This window comes from Nanorana parkeri, unplaced genomic scaffold (assembly GCF_000935625.1).
Source record: "Nanorana parkeri isolate BGI_ZX_2015 unplaced genomic scaffold, ASM93562v1 scaffold52, whole genome shotgun sequence".
Classification (NCBI taxonomy): Eukaryota; Metazoa; Chordata; class Amphibia; order Anura; family Dicroglossidae; genus Nanorana; species Nanorana parkeri.
The window spans coordinates 2,449,415-2,465,713 of NW_017306320.1; the positions used below are offsets into that span (position 1 = coordinate 2,449,415).

Here is a 16,299-nt window from a genome sequence, read left to right on the forward strand (position 1 = left end):
TCCCTTCTCTTTGCTGCTCTTCCTTTTAAATATGTATCTGTTCTCATGCTGGGCAGAACTTCTGTTTTGCAGCAGACTGCCTTGTCTCTGGAATGGCTACATGGTGTCTGTGTGTAGGTTTGCAACCTGAGCCAGCACTACAGGAAGAGGCACTCAGCTGAAAAGGGAAGTTCTCCCCCAGCATGAGAAGACATGAGGATTTAAAAGGAAGAGCAGCAAAGAGAAGGGAAACTACCATGGATTACAGTAAGGCACACATTACAGTATTGGTTTATGTTAAGAAATCTGAGGGTTTAATATCACTTTAAGGACCTGGGGCTGGAGGGACAGCCTGCAAGAACCTATGCATTGCACCAGAGGTCCACTGATAGCAGTTGCAATGCTTTGCAGGATCCAACAATAAAAAATGAATAAAGGCACATTTTCTGGTGTATTTATTCTTTTTTTTTTTTTGCAAAAAATTGGAATAAGCATTTAGTACTAAAGCCATAAAACACAAGGCTACAAGTGAGGGAAAGGCATGGGTATGCTATTCAAGGATTGTTGCAGTTCTACAACAATGGCAACCATCGTGTGGGTTTTTGTCCCAGTTTGGACTCTCTACTGCACAGGGATGTATGGAGGAAGGAGGCTCTAAAGGAAAACTGAAAAAGATTAATTCCAATGTTCACTGTATTCAACACCACATACACATATATGTCCAAGCCGACATGAAGCCACATTATTTTTTGCCAGTCTCTGTTGATGCCCACCGAGCCATACTTTTTGGCTACCTGAGCTGTAACAATTCTCCCCTCTGGCTTTCCAAGGAGAAGGTGGTGTCCATACTATGATCAGCTATCACTGGCATCCCATGCCAGCCCAGCCACTGTAATTGCAGGGACAATCCCATCACCATAAGGTATCTTTGCTGGATGGCACTTCACCATTGGCAGTCATTTCCTTATAGGCCTATGAAGGAGGCGCATTACGAGCAACCATGTCTTCAGCTTACGAGGGAGAAAATCGGGCCGCGTGGCAATTGCTGTGTGCACTAGCATACGATCGCACCTCCCGGGTATCGTGCCGTATAGTGCAGGTATGAACCTAGCCTTAAAGAAGCACTCTGGGTAAAAAAACCTTACCCTTGCAGTGGTGCTTCCAATGACCTGCATTAGAGGATGCTGGAGGACAGGTCATTGCCAGATCAGAGGGAGAGAGCGGTGGGCACTGACTGCCCCAAGTCTAAGGATCAGGTAAGTAAATCTGCTTTATTTGAGCCCTCTACACCAGTGGTTCTCAACCTGTGTAACCTCGGGACCCACATTTGTCCTTGGTCATTAAGTTGCGACCCAAGTCTGCACTGCAATGGAACACACGTTATTAGGGTGCTGCTCGTTCCGGTGCGGCCCCACGAACTGTGGGTGAGAAGTGTGTTTGGGGTACTATTCAAATGAATGCAACGCACTGGGCATATATTTTGAATGGCTGCTTGGCACAAGAACAGACACTGCTGTGCTAGGGGGAGGCAGAGGAGCCTCATTTAGAAAAGTGGAAGGCATGCGGCGGACCCACTGAACATGGGTTCGCGACCCACTTTTGGGTCACGACCCACCACTTGAGAACCAAGGCTCTAGACAAAACAAGCACTTAACCCTTTAAGTGCCTGGGTAGCCCCACTGCAAGGGTAAGTTTTATTTTCTACCCGGAGTTCTTTAACACACACACACAATGATTAGATACTAGATAGATAATTATGGGGCAGCAGTAATAACGGCAGCTGTACAGACATTTGACACCTGGACTCTTTACAAGCCTTCAAAACACTCTTTAGGTGCCCATACACTGCACGATTATCGTACGAGAATCACGGGAAATCCGTCATACGTCATCATACGTTTCTACTGTACGTTCGCACATCTTCAGTTGAACAAGCAGGCTAGAAAACCCGCCGGGAATCGTACGATTCTCGGCGAGTGAGTGGCCTGCTTGTTCGACAACTGCCAAACGGGCCGGTGTGCGCACGCGCACACTTCCCGTTTGCAGCCATCGGAAGCCCCCCCCCTCATTGCAGTCATCGCAAGCCCACCTTTCAGGGAGGCGGGATTGCGATGATTGCAAGTACGATCTGCCTGTCCAAGATCGGCAGATCGTACTTTTTTAAAGTACTTTACAACCCTCGCAAGTCGAATGTCTTGCGAGGGTTGTAAAGTGTATGGCCACCTTTTGAAGGATATGGGAACCTATAATACTCAGTTACAATTAAGAATCAGTACTGGGAAAGAAAAAACAAAAAAAGAATCCTTCACCCAGAATCACAGATCATCAGCCAGCATCGGCTCCTACACTTTCATTAATTTGCGTCATTATTAGTCATGTTTCTATGATTGATTGTGGCCAATCCCCACAGAAAACATCACATTAAACTACATTTCATCAATCAATCTGTAGACAACTGCCTGCTGATATCTTGCTTCTGCTCCACTCTCAGCTGGATGAGATTTCCGGCTACAGTCCTACACAATGCAATAGGAAGTACACGTGTCAAAATCAAAGGGGTTAAAGGGGCCAGAGCTGGTTACACAGAAGACCTTCAGTATAGTAACGACAACAAAGGCGCATCAGTGCGAAAGGCACAAACTACTGCATTGTGGTTAAAGCGGAATGCCTGGAAAAGTACATATTGCCTATATACAAGAGGCATGTGTATTCTTACTTGATGAATCTTGATGTACTGAGTGCATTTCTTCCAGATCTGTACATGAATTTAGTATAAAACTTTCCCTCTGTGCAGGAGCTTCCTGCAATAAAGACCAGTCACTGTTGTTCCCTCTCCTTGTGCAGGGTGACTGGTCTGGTCTCTGCCCCCTCCTATAGTTTATCAAGGTAGTGGGTGGGGCCTGCTGGGTCCCTCCCACAGCTCTGCTCTCTGCACAGCACAGTGATGTCACCACTACTTTTACAAGGTAATGACTGCGTTTGAAAAAGGCATTTGGTGCGGTCTACTTGATGTTTATATGTTGGCCCGGAACTCACTAGGAAGTTTGCTCCATCTACCGTGTACACATGTAAAACGTTATTACATACAATTACATGCAAGCACCAGATACTGTCAACGTGGAACTGTGAACGCACATTTTTCTATTTTTGGTTTATGCAGCTAAATGCTACGAACAAGAGAGCAGTATGAATGTGTTCATAGCATAGAATACTGCTGCCTTCAGATTCATCCAATTGATGGATATGAAAGTAGTTTATTGTACACCTGTGTGCATGAGCCCTTAACTTCAGTCCTCATTCACACCAGACACAGTGCGTTCCGGCCCGATTCTGGCCAGAACGTACTGCATTGCGGCCGGCTTGCTATGTTGTGGGGTGGGGCGTGGCGGTCCATTGAAGTGAATGGCACCGTAGCCATTCCCTCTGACCGCAATGCAATCGGCCGCACGGTATTGCAAGGCACATTATGCCTGCGGTCCGGTCCGAACAAAATGCTGCAAACACTATTTGGTTCAGACCGGAATGCAGGCATAATGTGCCTTGCGTTCCCGTGCGGCCAATCACATTGCGGCCAGAGGGCCTGACTACGGTGCCATTCACGTCAATGGACTGCCACGCCCCCTCCCACCCCGCAACATAGTGAGCCGGCCGCAATGCGATGCAGTGTGTTCTGGCCAGAATCGGGCCGGAACACACTGTTTGGTGTGAACGAGGCCTCAGGTCTTGCATAGTTGTACAAGCTCCTCTCCTGATATTTCTGATTTCTCTGCACACTGTGAGCTTTTTACAGCTTTTTTTGTGCATTAGAAGCTGCAGCAAGTCCTGTTCCCGCAGCAAGTCCTGTTCCCGCAGCAAGTCCTGTTCCCCCTTATTCATTCACTGGATTTCAGCTCTTCGACTCATGGAGGCTCAGCATCACATGTAGTGTTAGCTAGAATGGTGTGCATGCAAATGCAGCCTGCCTAGCAACACCCACTCCTCCAAACTGACATCCACCCATCAAGCCATTGTGATACTTGCATGAACGGAGCCAAGAGCCAACCCACTGCTTGCATCAGGGCTTTTGGGATAAGTACTGTGGCAGAATGCTGTGTTGTTTACAGGAAGCGATGTACAGCCCCCCACTCTCCCAGCCATGATCTGCCTGCATTGCATAAAGAAGCACAAGGACACAGTGATGACATCAAGGGGTCTAAAATAAGGTAAAAAATGAAAATGGAAAGTCATTAGCATGGTGATGAGGGGGCAAAGGAGGAACCAGGTAGATTAAACTTCATAAAACATACAACACCCATAATCAGCAAGTTCTTTTGGTTCTTCTAGAATACAGCTTATCAATTCACTAGTAGAATTGAAATCCTTGTGTCTTGAAGAACACCAATTATGAACTGCTATGCAACTGACAGACAGACATTCTCTTACATACCGGCCCCTCTCCCAGCACTGCTGCCTCCATTATATAGGAGTGACAGGTATATTGTAGACTATGAGATGCACACGAGTCCAGCAATACAAACTGAAGAGTCTCTCGACAGTATATTTCAATTCCTATACGTGTGAACAGGAAATGATGGGTTCCTTGAGACGATTTCAAATTAACAAACAGAAAACTGTTTGCAGATATCAATATTTAATTGACAGGCAGACCTTCCCTCGGGCATTTTACATTATAATAGGTTATGTATCTCTAGTACTTAAGGTGGGCACTACATCCTGTGAGCAGCTGACTCGTGGCTCTGAGAGCATACTCCGTTTAACATATAAAGATACTCATTAAAACTAAATGACATGCAATGTTCTGTGGATGAACTAACCACAGTGCAATGCATGACATCATTCACATGGTCCTACAGAAACGTTTTTCATAAAGAGGAAGGGAGCGTCAATCTTACACGCAAATAGTAATACGATTTAGGAACGATTTGCATATAAACAGATATTGCAACAGACATTGCAACAGACATGGTTCAGTTTCTGTTTTTAGGGTTTCTATGCCTCTGGCACAGCGTTTCTCAACCTCTTTTCAGTCACAGTACCCTTTAAAAGTATGCAAAATCTCCAGGCACCCCAGTATAAAATGTACAAAATGACATGTGGCCTCATTCAAATTCGTAGCAGACCCTATATACACCTCAGAGTACCCTTTAAATCAGGAGCCATTTCCTTTCACATCAGAGTCCCCCTTTCACACCACAGCCCCCTCATTTTACATCAGAAGCCCCCCCCCACATCAGAGCCCCCTTTAAATCAGGAGCCCTTTCCTTTCACATCCCTTCACGGGAGTCCCTCCCTTCACATTACAGCCCCCTCATTTTACATCAGAAGTCTGCCCCTCCACATCAGAGTCCGCCCCCCCACCCTCATTTTACATCAGAAGTCTGCCCCTTCACATCAGAGTCCCCCTTTCACGAGAAGCCAGCCTGCTCCCCCTCTGCTCTGGTGGTCTAAGGTCCTGTGAGTCATCATGTCCTATACAATGTATAGGACATGAGGATGCTGAGGGATATCCCATCACTGGAGCAGAGGAGGACAGGGATGAAGGGACCAGTCTAGGAGCCAGCTGGGATCCCAGTTTGGGTGGGTATATCTTTAGCTCCCTAGACAAAAGAAGCAGTTAACCCTTGCAATGCAGGGCAGCCCCACTGCAAGGGTTATGATTTTATTTGTCCGTAGTTCTTTTAAAATTTAGATGCCAGTAAGGAGAATTGGCTACCTGGCTCCTGGGATTTGTCCAGCCCTGTGAACACTATCGCATTGGGGCCGGCTCACTATTTTGTGGGGCAGTCCACTGAAGTGAATGGCACCATAGCCACATCCTCTGGCCGCAATGCGATCGGCCGCACAGGATCGCAAGGCACATTATGCCTGTGGTCCGGTCAAAATAGTGCTTGCAGCATTTTGTACGGACCGGCCCGCAGGCATAATGTGCCTTGCCATCCCATGCGGCCGATCGCATTGTGGCCGGAGGGCGTGGCTACGGTGCCATTCACTTCAATGGATGACCACGCCCTCTCCTGTCCGACAACATAGTGAGCCAGCCACAATGCGATGCAGTGCTTTCTGGCCAGCATTTGGCTGGAACGCACTGCATCTGGTGTGAACGAGACCTTGGAGAAAACATCAAAAGTTAGGTGCCAGCTGTCATTTTTAAGGAGCATTGGCTACCCAGCTCCGGGAACTGATCCAGCTCTGATTTATCCTCTTGTTGCAACCTGACAGGGTTATACTTAGATCCCCCCAATAGCAAAAAAAAAAAAGTTGGATTTTGTGTTAAAGTTGTTTCTTAAAGAAGAGCTCTGAAAAGTGCACATCTTTGTATCAGTCGATGGGTCACCTCTGTGACTTCAATCCAGAGCAGCTTCAAAATACCAGCACGTGAGCACTTCCTGACATTGTCGTCTATTCTGCGATCTCCAAGGGTGCTGAACACTGCTATGGCTTTCAGCGATAGCTTCAATGAGCCCTATACATACTATGTGAATATAACTGTACAGGATGCCGCATCTGGAAAACTCCCAAACACTTTAAAGGCCCCATAAGCAGCTTTAAACAGGGCTGCAACACGTTATTACCATGATCAGCAACACAGCGCTGGAGAGCCATGTGACCTGCGGGAAACCAGTTGAGCGTCACTGAAAAAAAGCTACTGTTAACTAAATTTGTGCTGCTAACAAACCACATTCTGCATTCCCAAGCAAAACAGTTTATGGGAACGCATTACTTCAAACTCCTAATTAGGTTTAACACAATAGACCTGGATAACCTTCCAACCTCATTAAGAGGGTGGGTAACACAGGAAGTGGTGACACTGCCCTGTAGGATATACAAAAGAGGTGCATGCCATTTACACCAAACCCTACTAATCTCTGTACTTCTAAAACACCACTATTGAAACCAGATGCTTCAATCCCTTCCTGTTTATTGGTGGCAGGCAGAAATTGCTTTGAAGCATGAATGATTTACCTACAGAACCTATAATAATGGCCACTGCTCCATAATCACACCTCTACTATCCGTATATTCCGCAAATAGGTATCCTGTATTGATGTGGTGCATTAATAAAGTGGAAATAATCCATGGAAACACACTAAAGTCGACCTGAATTTGAAGCTTAGATCTGCACAAACCTATTAGGATTGTAGTGAAGGGTAAAAAAAAAAAAACTTAAGTTGCCCATACACCTATCGATCATTCGGTAATCGTCCAAGAATGGCCTTTTGAATGATAATCGATCCGTTCATGGGAATCCAATGATATTTTTTACTGTACAGCTGGCCAAATTTTCTCGATCGGCCAGGCTGGAAAACTTTTTTCAACTCCTTACGAAAAAAAAAAAATGCAACATGAACACTGCACATGCATAAATGAAAATCCGTTCCGTCGATTGACGAAATTCGTCGAGTTAGTATTACGAACAAACGATTGTCGAAACGACATGGGTCTGTGGTTGATGGGCTAAAATCGCAAGAGGGTTCTTGGAAGCAATGAAAATTTCTATAGGTGTATGGCCAGCTTTACCTTTATCTCCCACGGCACTCCGATTTTACATCAGATAGCCATAAAGCTGGCTTTTAGGGCTTGTTTATACCATCTCCAGACCAGAAGGTTTATTGAATGGTGCAAAAAAACTGAACCCCTAGACGTCAATAGTTTTTCGGAGTGTAGTTCACATCACTGTGTTCAGTTCCAGAGATTTCTCAACAAAAAACAAAAAAAAGTAAAAAAAATTCTCGTCTGGAATGCACAAAAACGCATGCAAACACCAGAAAGCACTGGAAGGCTTACCGAGAGCACAAAAAAACGCACCGAAACGCATCACAAATGCACATGACCACATTTGCAGAAGCACATACAGATCGGGCCTGGGGAAAGTGTGAGCAAGCCCTTTGTCACAAACCATTAACAGCCCTGAATTGTGGGCACCATCAGCAGAGGCTTCATTTGTTTGGACTGAACCTCTTGGTGATGTCAGCATATTAGGTCAGGGGTGGACAAAATTAATATGGAATTCAGGAGCCAGCAGGATTTTTTTCTCTGGAACGAGCTCCATTGACAACTAGAAGCAACTACCTGGCTCCTGGTATCTGCCCAGCCCTGCGTTACGTGTATGGCCTTCATGGCTTCAAGTCATTTGACCTAAAACCAGCACTCTATTGGACCCGTTTACTACAGCCAAGTGGCAAATTTTAACATTTTGCAAACCCCCCCCCCCCTACCGATGCCCATATTATTCAACTTTATCTAATTGCACGCTTTTCAACAGCTACACCATTTGTAAATACAGAATTTAGATACTAGTCAATCCCATCTAGGGTCCATTCAATATCGTCTTGTACTATGATATTAATACACAACACTGAGAAAATAAAATAAGTTAGAAGCTGCTGGTGCTATTTGCCTACAATGGCTACCTTGGTTATGGGAATTTGTAAGCAGTGATAATAGGAACAGAAATATTGAAAGATGGGGACAAAACCATGGAGTAGTCCATGATTCTTTATTTGCACAGTTACATTTTTCAGCACAACCTTTCGAGGGTCTACTCCCTTCTTCTAAGATCCCTTCTTCTGTTCCCATAATGAGGAAGCCTGAGGCAGTAGCCCCAAGTGGCATCTATTTGGGGGGCGGCCGGTGCTGTAGCATACCCACCCTCCTCCTACCCCAGTGGCAGCTCAGCTGCCTAATGCCTCCCGCCCGGGTGACGGTCCTTCTCCTGGCCACCTCATTCAGCAAAAAAGGTAGGGACGGCCCTGGCAGTACAAACACACAAAGGTTAAGGGCTAGTTCACACCAAGCACGGAGCAGATGCAGAGAAGAGCAGTTACAGAACAGATCAAAACTGCGTCCAATGTATTCCAATGGTATTTTGGGCTCTAGTTCACACCGCAGCGTTCAGCTCCCGAGCATGTGGAAAAACTGCAACCTGCCCTATTTTTTCTGCTCTGGAACACACCAAATTGCATGCAAACGCATAAAAAAACCAATGCAAACGCCCTGGAACACACTGAAAGCCCATTTTAGGCAATTATATACATATATTTTTAAATGCGTCAAAACACACTGCACTGCGTGTGCAGAAACTCATGCAGATCTGGTCTGCATTTGGTGTGAACAAGCCCTAAATATTTCGGTAAAACCTTTGTGTATCCGCAATGTTGGCCATACATTGTTTGAAATTGTTCGCAGAGCGTTCCATCTTGCCATCAGTCAGCTCATTTCCATCGAAAGCCCTTAAAAACTGAATGGAATCCCAGACGTGTTAAACGGGTTTCTCCTGTGCCTCGCACATGCGCATTCTAATACGTACGATTTTTCCCAAAGTGAACGAATGAAACTCTTAAACTATGAATGTGATTTTAGATGAAAACGAGAACATTTTCTGTCCTGCTCCTTCAATTCTCCTCGGCACTACAGTTAAAAAATGAAGGTTGAATAGACCCCACTACCCATCGGACAAACTGAATTTGATTAAAAACTTTTCAAACTTAGAAGAAAGGGGGTAGACCGAAAAGCATGTCCTGGTAGTGCAAGTATCGCAGACAGTACTCAAGTGTGTGTTGCAATAGTATACTGATATGGCTACAATTACCTTAAAGATGGGGAGACAGAGAGAGATAGATGAACCCTAGTGCCACAACATGAGGTCCCTATGCCTCTATTATTTTGTTTAGACCAGGGGTAGGCAAACTCCGGCCCTTCAGCTGTGGTGCAACTACAAATCCCAGCAGGTATTGCAAGATTGAGTCACAGACATGACTCCCAGACACAGACAGATGCATGATGGGATTTTGCCATTTTCCCACAGCTGGAGGGCTGGAGTTTGCTTACACCCCATCCCTGTCAGTGGGTAAAAACATCCTTAATGTCAGTTCTCTGCTACAGAAACGCTATTATAATCACCTCTCTGACAGTCTGCTTCAATTTGAACATGAGAGAGAGAAGCTGATTGGCTGCAGTGCAGATCTGCTCCAGTCTTGATAAATTCCCCCCTCTGTATATATCTAACAAATAAATACATACGTACATCTACTACAGTATTCAGCCTCATTCATGTTATAAATGTGCTAGCTGCGGCAAGAATCCAGTAGATTCTTGTGGCTGGATAGTTGCGGCCGCTGAGCCTGTACAAAGCAATGAAAGGCCGACAGTGGTCACAGCTGTCCGCCGCCATTCATATGTATCCACGCATCCAGTGGGTTACCTGTGGCTGGGGACAGGTGATCAGCCCTGGGGGCAATCCATGTGTGATTACATCCGAATGCTGGTGAGCAACTGCGGCCAGCTGTGCCTGCTGTCAGCCTGTCATTGCTTTATCAGCGGCCACAACTAGCCACATCCACCTGTGAATCCAATCGCAGGAGTCCTCTGGGTTCTTGCTGCAGCTGGCACGGTTTGCCGAGAGGCCATTTTTATTGCTATATTTTCCAACACATGGGTGATGATAGAGCATAGAATGCATTATGAATCTATTCTTCTACCTCATCAGACACTCGCTATGCAGAACGATATACATTACAAACAGGATGGTATTTCTGCACAGGGACTGTACGTCTAACGCACGGCGATATCAATATTAATAAAACCGCTATATATACACACACCTCCTACTTGCAGTAGAACTCAAGCATTAAGGTGTCTTGTTGTCCTAGCAACCAGATTCTCCCACTCATAATCCCAGTGCTGAATGGGGGAATTAAATGAGGATACGGAGTTATCAGCAGATTCTCCCACTCATAATCCCAGTGCTGAATGGGGGAATGAAATGAGGATTCCGAGGAGTTATCAGCAGATTCTCCCACTCATAATCCCAGTATTGAATGGGGGAATTAAATGAGGATACTGAGGAGTTATCAGCAGATTCTCCCACTCATAATCCCAGTGCTGAATGGGGGAATGAAATGAGGATTCCGAGGAGTTATCAGCAGATTCTCCCACTCATAATGCCAGTGCTGAATGGGGGAATGAAATGAGGATTCGGAGGAGTTATCAGCAGATTCTCCCACTCATAATCCCAGTGCTGAATGGGGGAATTAAATGAGGATACTGAGGAGTTATCAGCAGATTCTCCCACTCATAATCCCAGTGCTGAATGGGGGAATGAAATGAGGATTCCGGGGAGTTATCAGCACAACTTGATATTCCTTCTCTTGTGTAATAATCGTAATTTCCGTACTCCACATAATATAACAAAGTCCGCTACTCTGCATTCCGGTGCCAAAATACCGGCCCCTCCTTTACCTGCCACAGAGACAGAGGCTCAGCAATACAACTCTACAGATCAAACATTATACAATGTTACTCTGCATACAATAATACACATAATACTATCACTAAAGGTGTAACAAAGGAACTGTGTGCCAAGCAGCCTTCATGTTCTCATGCACTCGCTCTCCTCCAGACCTACTCAGTTCCCAGTTTAAGGTCTCAAAATTCCTTATGCCGAACTGTGCCCAGACTTAGAAAACACTGAAGCCACAGGATCAGCATGACACACAGGGAATTAGCATTCGCAAAGGAGAGGTCAGCAAAAGGTAGATTTTTGTCATGATAAGGAATGTTTAAAAGAGCAGCATACACACAATATACCAGCATACCTATCCTGACAGTTATCAGGGTATGTACTACTTGAGTATACACATCCTCACAGCAATAGGGGGCATGTACCACTAGAGTATACACATCCTCATAATATGTGGTATGTACTTTTGGAGTATACACATCCTCATAATATGTGGTATGTACTTTTGGAGTATACACATCCTCATAATATGTGGTATGTACTTTTGGAGTATACACATCCTCACAGTGATAGATAATATGCACACATTATCAGTGATAAGTTACATGTACAACAGCAGTGATCATTGCTATGTACTATAGCAGTATACACACAGTTATCATTGCTATGTACTATAGCAGAATACACACAGTGATCATTGCTATGTACTATAGCAGAATACACACAGTGATCATTGCTATGTACTATATTATTATTATTATACAGGATTTATATAGCGCCAATAGTTTGCACAGCGCTTTACAGGAGTATACACACAGTGATCATTGCTATGTACTATAGCAGTATACACACAGTGATCATTGCTATATACTATAGCAGTGTACACACAATAGGGTAGGGCACTTAAAGGGTGTATTTTGCGCAACTTCCCAAAGTTCAGCTTTAAAACTACACAAGTCTTTTATATAACATGCTATGGGGACGCCTTACACGAGGCAATATCACGATATGATGTTTGTTTACAAGCAGTGGCTTCTGTATGTAAACACACCGGTGATGTCACTGTCCAAATATGGTCATGACCATATTAGGTCAATGGCACCAACCAGGAGCCCAGGCCGGTGAGTTTACATACAGAAGCTGGCTGTGATCTGCCATTTGCAGGGGAAGCAATGATGAGTGAACACCCACCGTGCTGGAAAAAATGTACCCCAATGCAAGCGCATCGTCAGGCACTGTGGATGCGTGTCCATCACGTCCTCCGGCACTGTGGATGCGTGTCCATCACGTCCTCCGGCACTGTGGATGCGTGTCCATCACGTCCTCCGGCACTGTGGATGCGTGTCCATCACGTCCTCCGGCACTGTGGATGCGTGTCCATCACGTCCTCCGGCACTGTGGATGCGTGTCCATCACGTCCTCCGGCACTGTGGATGCGTGTCCATCACGTCCTCCGGCACTGTGGATGCGTGTCCATCACGTCCTCCGGCACTGTGGATGCGTGTCCATCACGTCCTCCGGCACTGTGGATGCGTGTCCATCACGTCCTCCGGCACTGTGGATGCGTGTCCATCACGTCCTCCGGCACTGTGGATGCGTGTCCATCACGTCCTCCGGCACTGTGGATGCGTGTCCATCACGTCCTCCGGCACTGTACATGCAAGTCCATCACGTCCTCCGGCACTGTAGATGCGTGTCCATCGCGTCCTCCGGCACTGTAGATGCGTGTCCATCATTACAGCCGGCTGCACCAGACAATGGTCACCTGCCATTACTCCCATCACAAATGACAGAGTCCCAGCCCACTTCTGTATGTAAATGATGTCACCCAGAATTCCCTGGCTGGTCTGTTTACAAACACCAACCAGCTGGGGGTCTGTCATTGTGTATACTCATCCTGACAGTGATAGGGGATATGTACTATAGGAGTATACACATTCTCACAGTGATAGAAGATATGTACTATAAGAATATACACACGTGATAGGGGATATGTATGGGAGTCCATACACGCAGTGATATGTCCTATGGCAGTGTATACGTCCTATGGCAGTGTATACACACAGCCATATGTACTATAAGAGTGTATACAAACACCCAGTGATCGGAGATACGTACTATAAGAGTGTGTATACACACACACACACACACACACACACACACACAGTGATCAGTGCCATAGCAGTGTATACACATACAGTGATCGGTGCCATAGCAGTGTATACACATACAGTGATCGGTGCCATAGCAGTGTATACACACACACAGTGATCGGTACCATAGCAGTGTATACACACACAGTGATCGGTACCATAGCAGTGTATACATACACACAGTGATCGGTACCATAGCAGTGTATACATACACACAGTGATCGGTACCATAGCAGTGTATACACACACACACAGTGATCGGTACCATAGCAGTGTATACACACACACAGTGATCGTTACCATAGCAGTGTATACATACACACACACAGTGATCGGTACCATAGCAGCGTATACACACACACAGTGATCAGTGCCATAGCAGTGTATACATACACACACACAGTGATCGGTACCATAGCAGTGTATACACACACACACAGTGATCGGCACTAAAGCAGCGTATACACACACACACAGTGATCAGTACCATAGCAGTGTATACATACACACACACACACACACACACACACACACACACAGTGATCAGTACCATAGCAGTGTGCATACACACACACACACACACACAACACACAGTGATCGGTACCATAGCAGTGTATACATACACACAGTGATCGGTACCATAGCAGTGTATACACACACACAGTGATCGGTACCATAGCAGTGTATACACACACACACAGTGATCGGTACCATAGCAGTGTATACACACACACAGTGATCGTTACCATAGCAGTGTATACATACACACACACAGTGATCGGTACCATAGCAGCGTATACACACACACAGTGATCAGTGCCATAGCAGTGTATACATACACACACACAGTGATCGGTACCATAGCAGTGTATACACACACACACAGTGATCGGCACTAAAGCAGCGTATACACACACACACAGTGATCAGTACCATAGCAGTGTATACATACACACACACACACACACACACACACACACACACAGTGATCAGTACCATAGCAGTGTGCATACACACACACACACACACACACACACACACACAGTGATCAGTACCATAGCAGTGTATACACACACAGTGATCAGTATTATAGCAGTGTATACACACACAGTGATCAGTACTATAGCAGTGTATACTCACACATATATACTATGCCTGTCAGTGACACTCACCGTGCTGGGTGAAGATATTGAAGCCGGCGGTGTCAGGGTTGCTCCTCCCGGTCGCCTCTCAAAGCGACAGCAGCCGCCCAGAGCGCCCCCTGTCACTAGCGAGGAATGCCCAGAGCGCCCTCTCTCCATGGAGCTGGGTAGCCCTCCACAAACATGGCGGTGTAAGAGCTTCCTGTGCACTTCCAGAAACCCCATATGCCACCTAGTGTCCACTTTGAGATATTACATCCCAGGGCTCAATTATTAGTACGCCTGCTATTTCTATGGACGTCATACCATCCTTGATGACAGAACAGTAACTAGAAACTTAAGGGGCCCGGTGCAAGAAACCATGAAGGGCCCCCACCCAACCCCCCACCGCCATGGAAAGGCACTATAAACAGGCACCGTGTGGTTAGCAGGAAGGCTGCCAAGGTCCCCAGCAAGCGCAGATGTTCCCGGAGTCTCCGGCTATAAGATAGCGGCTCCCGGACACCCAGGAGAGAAAGATTTTCTCCCGGAAAGGTTTACTCTGCTTTATCTAGCAGAGTAAACCATTCCCTGCTATCTGTTTTTTTTTCTTTTTGTGATATCAGGGCCGCTGTCAGTCAGAAAAAAAAGACGGCAAAGGAATGAATGGCTAGATTGCTATTGGCTATTTCAATTTACATAGTATTTGAGGTTGAATAAAGACATTAGTCCATCAAGTCCAACCTATTAGGATCTCATTCTAGGAGTACCCGTACCAGCTCCCATTGCGATAGCCAATAGCAGACTAGCTATTGCACTCGCCCACTGCTGCTGTCAATCAGTAGAGATGGACCTGAAGCCCTTCATGAGGTCCTCCTCTACTGACTGACAGCAGCAGAGGGCGCGTGCAATAGCTAATCTGCTATTGCAAATTGAAATAGCCAATAGCAATCTAGCTATTCATTCCTATGCCTTCTTTGCTATCTGCCATCATTTCAGGGAGGTGCTCTCTTCCTTGTTGTTGCACACCCCCCCCCTCCCTCCTCATTTAGGTTGCAATCGCTGAGTTTAAATATTTAGTGCCAATATCTGCGTTTAGTACCGGGGCATTTTTATGAGTACTCGTGAAAATGCCCGGTATTGGCACTGATGCATCCCTACTTAATATAATATATTGCTGGGACTTGTGGTCCTGCATAGTTGGGACTATTCTGTATTGCTGTATAATGAATATACAGCAATGCAGAATACCTCCAGCTACGCAGGACCACAAGTCCCAGCAATACATAGTAATGATAATTGAATACCACCAGCTTCTCCCCCCCCCCGCCCCCCCCTTTCTGGTCCAGCCTTTACCCACAGCAAACTCACCTGACTCCTGCAGCACCTTCCTTGTCACGGCGGCTAGGGGGCGGGACTAAGAGGTGGAGAGGGTCCTCTCCCACACAGCAGAATGTACTGCCTGCAACATATTCTGCTGGACAAGGGACAGATCAGTGCACAGCCTCTCCAGCCCTGCACAGCCTCACATACATGCTATGGGGCTATGGGGGGCCCTTCTTCCTCTCTGGGCCCCGCCCCCAACAGGTGGAATGCCAGGGCCTGGTCACAATTGCGACCGCTTCGACCCTGCTAGTTCCGCCAGTACTGGATGACCTCACTTTTATTTAATTTCCTCCTAACTTGTTCCTCTTCTGGAGCCAAATCCCTAACTTCTTCTTTCTTCCCAACGTGTTCCCCCTTCGGGTATGAAGTATTGACCTCTATAAAAATGTAATATTTAAAGCTGATGTGTATTCTGCTTTTT

At 46.0% G+C, this 16,299-nt stretch overlaps 1 protein-coding gene across 1 annotated transcript in view; it reads right to left on the minus strand.

The window, feature by feature from the left end:
• Positions 1 to 16,299, minus strand: part of ABL2 (ABL proto-oncogene 2, non-receptor tyrosine kinase) — a 52,309-nt gene that overhangs the window by 33,864 nt on the left and 2,146 nt on the right. Inside the window, exon 2 of the mRNA XM_018575127.1 lies at positions 14,544 to 14,600. Within this exon, the coding sequence (XP_018430629.1) occupies positions 14,544 to 14,600 (57 nt within the window). The remainder of the gene's footprint in view (positions 1 to 14,543; positions 14,601 to 16,299) is intronic.